Source organism: Ranitomeya variabilis, chromosome 4, assembly GCF_051348905.1.
Source record: "Ranitomeya variabilis isolate aRanVar5 chromosome 4, aRanVar5.hap1, whole genome shotgun sequence".
Lineage (NCBI taxonomy): Eukaryota > Metazoa > Chordata > Amphibia > Anura > Dendrobatidae > Ranitomeya > Ranitomeya variabilis.
Genome location: NC_135235.1, coordinates 774137858 through 774143994, shown reverse-complemented (window position 1 = coordinate 774143994; position 6137 = coordinate 774137858). Strand labels below are relative to the sequence as shown.

At 44.5% G+C, this 6137-nt stretch overlaps 1 protein-coding gene across 1 annotated transcript; it reads left to right on the top strand.

Annotated features, from left to right (window-relative positions):
* The first annotated feature begins 1938 nt into the window (after nt 1–1938).
* LOC143768307 (uncharacterized) lies at nt 1939–2583 on the top strand. The gene is made up of 3 exons (XM_077256998.1): nt 1939–2160; nt 2244–2367; nt 2441–2583. The coding sequence occupies exons 1-3, from the start codon at nt 1939–1941 to the stop codon at nt 2581–2583; spliced, it is 489 nt and encodes a 162-aa protein (XP_077113113.1).
* Nucleotides 2584–6137: the final 3554 nt, after the last annotated feature.

The following is a 6137-nucleotide window of genomic DNA, read 5'->3' as shown; positions in this document are numbered from 1 at the left end:
CTGCTCATTAGTCTGCATCTAAAAAAGAGTGATCACACCTCGGAGAGCTGTTGCACCAAGTGGACTGACATGAATCATGGCTCCAACACGAGAGATATCAATTGAAAATTGAAACAAAGAGGATTATCAAACACTTAAAAGAGGGTAAATCATCACGCAATGTTGCAAAAGATGTTGGTTGTTCACAGTCAGCTGTGTCTAAAATCTGAACCAAATACAAACAACATGGGAAGGTCGTTAAAGGCAAACATACTGGTAGACCAAGGAAGACATCAAAGCATCCAGACCAGAAACTTAAAGCAATATGTCTCCAAAACAGGAAATGCACAACAAAACAAATTAGGAACGAATGGGTGGAAACTGGAGTCAACGTCTGTGACCGAACTGTAAGAAACCGCCTAAAGGAAATGGGATTTACATATAGAAAAGCTAAACGAAAGCCATCATTAACACCTAAACAGAAAAAAAAGAAGGTTACAATGGGCTAAGGAAAAGCAATCATGGACTGTGGATGACTGGATGAAAGTCATATTCAGTGATGAATCACGAATCTGCATTGGGCACAAGGTGATGATGCTGGAACTTTTGCATGGTGCCATTCCAATGAGATTTATAAAGATGACTGCCTGAAGAGAGCATGCAAATTTTCACAGTCATTGGTGATATGGGGCTGCATGTCAGGTGAGATGGCTGTCATTACATCTTCAATAAATGCACGAGTTTATTTTGATATTTTGGACACTTCTTATCCCATCAATTGAAAGGATGTTTAGGGATGATGAAATCATTTTTCAAGATGATAATGCATCCTGCCCTAGAGCAAAAACTGTACAAACATTCCTTGAAAAAAAGACACATATGGTCAATGTCATGGCTGCAAATAGTCCAGATCTCAATCCAGTTGAGAATCTTTGGTGGAAGTTGAAGAAAATGGTCCATGACAAGGCTCCAACCTGCAAAGGTGATCTGGCCACAGCAACCAGAGAAAGTTGGAGCCAGATTGATGAAGAGTACTGTGTGACACTCATTAAGTCCAGGGCTCGGAGACTGCAAGCTGGTAGAAAAGCCAGAGGTGGTGCAACAAAATACTAGTGATGTGTTGGAGGGTATTTTTGTTTGTTTTTCATGATTCCATAATTTTTTCCTCAGAATTGAGTGACTCCATAATTTTTTCCTATGCTTGTTTAAAAAAGTAACCATTACTGACTACCACATTTGTTGTTCTTGATTTCTTTTAGTGTTTCTTAAAGCCAGAAAGTTGCCATTTGAAATGACCTTAGTTTTCTGCCATGTCTGTGATCGGCTTTTTTTCCTACAAAATTAAACAACTGAATGAACATCCTCCAAGGCCGGTGATTCCATAATTTTTGCCAGGGGTTGTATTAGAAGCGCTAATTCTTGAGCTTCGCCTCAGCTCTTCCTGATTGCTTTTGTACAGTGGCAATTGGGGTAGTATATACAGCTCTGGCCAAAATTAAGAGAGCACCACATCAAAACCCTGTCATGGGCAGCCCATTCTCCAGACCTGAACCCCATTGGAAACCTCTGGAATGTAATCAAGAGGATGATGGACAGTCACAAGCCATCAAACAAAGAAGAACTGCTAACATTTTTGTGCCAGAAGCAGTGTGATAGACTGGTGGAAAATCCAAAAGAAGCAAAAACGGAAGTCAACGTCATATTAATCTTATAAACAAGTACACTTTATTGAATATTTAAAAACAAAGAAAAAACTGAAGATTTAAAAAGTAAATGGAGACAACATATGCAAATAAACCGCACATAACCCTTCAAGCAGCACAAGTTATTTAGACATATACCCTAGAGATCCTCTTCCGGCTTACTGGAGAGGTGAGAGATTCTGATGACGTCACATTACATCATTCTTATCTATGGGAATAACAGATGGACAGAACTGGAGAGGTGAGGACTCTGGAAATGTCTGTAGTGAGATTTATTAATGTGTCTCTCCATTACCAGGATTACACAGTGGTAAAGAAGACCTCTAGTGATCGCTGTCAGGACCCTGTGTCTGAGGGATGGAGAAGACCCCTGAGCCCAATCACGGGGCCTCCACCTCACCCCCTGATCCGTGAGGACATCAATGACCAGAAGATCCTAGAACTCACCTACAAGATGATTGAGCTGCTGACTGGAGAGGTGACACTGCTGGGAATGCTGGGACATTATACAGTAACACTAGGAAGGGATCGGGGGGATGACGGTATCATTGTATGTGTCAGGTTCCTATAAGGTGTCAGGATGTCGCTGTCTATTTCTCCATGGAGGAGTGGGAGTATTTAGAAGGACACAGAGATCTGTACAAGAACGTCATAATGGAGGTTCCCCAGCCCCTCACATCTCCAGGTAATAGGACTAAATACACACGGCCTATAATTATCTGTATGTAAAGAATGAATTCACTCCCTGTTTCCTCCAGATCTACCCAGTAAGAGGACAACACCAGAGAGATGTCCCCGTCCTCTTCTTCCACCAGACTGCAAACAAGAAGATCCCAATGCTCCTCAGGATCATCAGGTAGATAGAGAGAAGGTGTCAGGAGATCTCCCCTATGATGTGTAGACGCCGGTGAAGGTCTTGTGCTCAGTCTTGTTTTATCCACCAGTATTGTATGTTTATACTTGTGTAATGAGAACGGTGGAGATGGCAGGATTAGAGCTGATCATAGATGTGACTTCTCCATCTGTCGGTGACTTTTATAATATTTGTTTCAGGGAGAAGATCTGACCCATAATATTACAGAGACATATGTGAGGGGGGATGAGTGGTGTGAAGAGGAGATTCCTACATATGACTACCCAGGTGAGTAGTGACCACTAAATGCAGAGAAGTCACAGATTCTTCTCAGTCACCGGCTGTGGCTGCTTTATCGGTGGTGTAGTCCGGCCGTATTACCATGATCACCATTTTGCCTCGAGACCACAATATTCTTCTCCACCCAAAACTGTTCAAATAACTTTGGTCATTGAAAGTCCTTTTCTATAGAACTTACAACCTGGTAGATCCATCTGCCCCCTGGGTTTAGGAGATGCTGTTACCTGCCCAGATCTGTGACCTACAAAGCCAAATGACGGCGTACGTAGAATGTGCTGACAAGATAGAAAATCACTTGAAGAAAAATATTATGTTGGGCCTGAAAGAGAAAGCGGAGGGTAATGATGCTGTTGGCTTCCTAGAACCCTGAGATTTTATCGGATGAATCTCCCTTCTCTCTCTTCTGTGCTGCTGAATGTGATCATATGGTCCCTACAAGACCAGGTCCCGTCTTTCTGGCCAAACTTCACTTTTATGATCGACAACATTAAATGTGCAGTGAGGCCAAGTGTGAATTTCTGGACAATAACAGAGTTTCCCTTTATCCGGACTTTTCAATTTGTATTAAAACCAGCTAACTTCAATGAGGATTGTGATAATCTACATAAACCCATCACACCGGTGCCATGATATATCTCTGAGCTGTGCGTGGCTGATGGCTGTAATATACCATATACACTCGAGTGTAAGCCGACCCCCCTAATTTTGCACACAAAACCCTGGGAAAACGTAATGACTCGAGTATAAGCCTAGGGTGGAAAATGCAGCAGCTACCGGTAAATGTCAAAAATAAAAATAGATACCAATAAAAGTAAAATTAATTGAGACATCAGTAGGTTACGTGTTTTCGAATATCCATATTGAATCAGTAGCCCCATATAATGCTCCATACAGTTCATGATGGCCCATAAGATGCTCCATACAAAATACACCCCATATAATGCTCCATATTAAAATATGCCCCATATAATGCTGCACAAAGTTTAATAATGGCCCCATGAGATGCTCCATAGAAACATTTGCCCCATACAATGCTGCATAAAGGTTGATGGCCCCATAAGATGCTCCACACATTTTGCCCCATAAGATGCTCCTCACATTATGCCCCAATAAGATGCTCCACACATTATGGCCCCATAAGATGCTCCATACATTATGGCCCCATAAGATGCTCCATACATTATGGCCCCATAAGATACTCCATATGTCATCGCCCCATAAGATGCTCCATACGTCATGGCCCCATAAGATGCTCCATACGTCATGGCCCCATAAGATGCTCCATACGTCATGGCCCCATAAGCTGCTCCATACGTTATGGCCCCATAAGATGCTCCATACATTATGGCCTCACAAGATGCTCCATACATTATGGCCCCATAAGATGCTCCATACATTATGGCCCCATAAGATGCTCCATACGTTATGGCCCCATAAGATGCTCCATACATTGTGGCCCCATACGATGCTCCACACATTTGCCCCATATGCTGTTGCTGCGATTAAAATAAAAAAAATCACATACTCACCTCTCTTCGCTCAGGTCCCCGGCACTTGCGATAGTCACCTTCTTCGTTCCACGCGCCGCTGTCTTCCATCCTCTGCACTGACTGTTCAGGCAGAGGGCGACGCACACACTAATCACGTCATCGCGCCCTCTGACCTGAACAGTAAGTGCAGCGGATGGAAGACAGAGCAGCGCGCAGCGGTGGAATAAGGAAGGTGACTATCGCGCAATGCTCACCTCCCCGATATACTCACCTGCTCCCGGCGCGGTCCCTGGCAGCGTCTCACTGTTAGATGGTCTCTGGGAGCCGGCGGCATCTTCCTGTGTTCAGCGGTCACGTACCGCTCATTACAGTAATGAATATGCGTATATATTCATTACTTTATTGAGCGGTACCACGTGACCGCTGAACACAGGAAGAGCTGCCCGGAGACCATCGGACATGCAGGGACCGTGCCAGGACCAGGTGAGTATGTCACAGCGCTGCTACCCCTCCCCCACTGAAAATGTCTCGAGTATAAGCCGAGAGGGTCACTTTCAGCCCAAAAAAGTGGGCTGAAAATCTCGGCTTATACTCGAGTATATACGGTAAGTGTTCTTTTCCAACTTTAATCCTTTTTTTAATTTGTAATTGCATTGCACATATGATTTGTCTTCCTTATAATATCTTTTTATACTTTGTAAACACTGCCTACCTTTTTTTGGGAGTAAAATATAAAATTACTAGCTTGTCTCTCTATGCTCTAAATGAACAGTCACGTCCTCTTAAGTGAATTACGCTACTGAATTGAGTTGGCTCCGGCCCCGTTAATCTTTGGAAAATTGGAGCTGGTGGCAGCATACCTTGTCCTGTGCAATTGGGATTCTTTGCAGCGACTGGCGCCATTGATAATTATTGTTCCCACCTGTGTGAGTGGTTATATCGCCCTCATTACAGGGTGCCCATTAGCCAGTACATAGCAGGCAGCCCTTCTGGTGACTAATTACCCTAGGTGCAGTACCCTGACTGACCTGAGGGTAAGGGGGTGCCAGAGAGCTGCAAGTTTCAAAGCGGTACTGGGAAGTGGGATATAGATAAATCACCTTCAGAAGGAACCAGGGGCAACCAAACATCCCCGGTTCATGACAAATTGGTGTGAGTGGTGGGGATGATAAAGGTATCTTCCCCGTGAACCGTGACAGAGTGGTGGGATCCCTGACATATCCGATGGGATTCGTGACATATTGGTGGCAGCAGGGTGGGATTCATGACAAAGCATACATCTGCATGTGTCCTGCATACCCTATCTTTAACATTGGGTACGCATGCCATGCAGATGTATGCGGATGCCTCCGCATGCGTCATTTTGACGCTGCGCCTGCACTGACCTGAGTCAAACTCAACATGTTGCGGTCGGCGCAGCTTCAAAATGACACATGCAGAAACATCCGCGTGGCCTGCATACCCAATATTAAAGATAGGGTATGCAGGACGCATGCAGACGTAGGCGGAGCTGAGGAAGAGGAGTGGCAGTGGGCGGGGCTTCACAGAGTTAGAAGGCTTTCATTTGTAGCCTTGCCCAATGCTAGTGTGAAACTAGCCTAAAACAATCCCTTTTAACCCCTTTCCGACATCAGGTGTAAATGTACACCGATGTCTGACTGCCTCTCTTTGATGTGGGCTCCAGCACCAGTCACATCTTTTCTGGCACATAGCAATTTCGCCGGAAATCCCGCTCATCAGTGACCCCATCACATGATCTCAGGTCACCGATGGGTTGGCATGACAACCAGAGGTCTCCAGCAGAAGTCTATG

What these genes read in the sequence shown, in the direction of transcription:
- LOC143768307 (XM_077256998.1), top strand. Translation starts at nt 1,939, where the DNA reads ATGTCTGTAGTGAGATTTATTAATGTGTCTCTCCATTACCAGGATTAC. An exon ending in TTGAGCTGCTGACTGGAGAG is followed by an intron (nt 2,161 to 2,243) that starts GTGACACTGCTG and finishes TGTATGTGTCAG; the next exon opens with GTTCCTATAAGGTGTCAGGA. An exon ending in CCAGCCCCTCACATCTCCAG is followed by an intron (nt 2,368 to 2,440) that starts GTAATAGGACTA and finishes TGTTTCCTCCAG; the next exon opens with ATCTACCCAGTAAGAGGACA.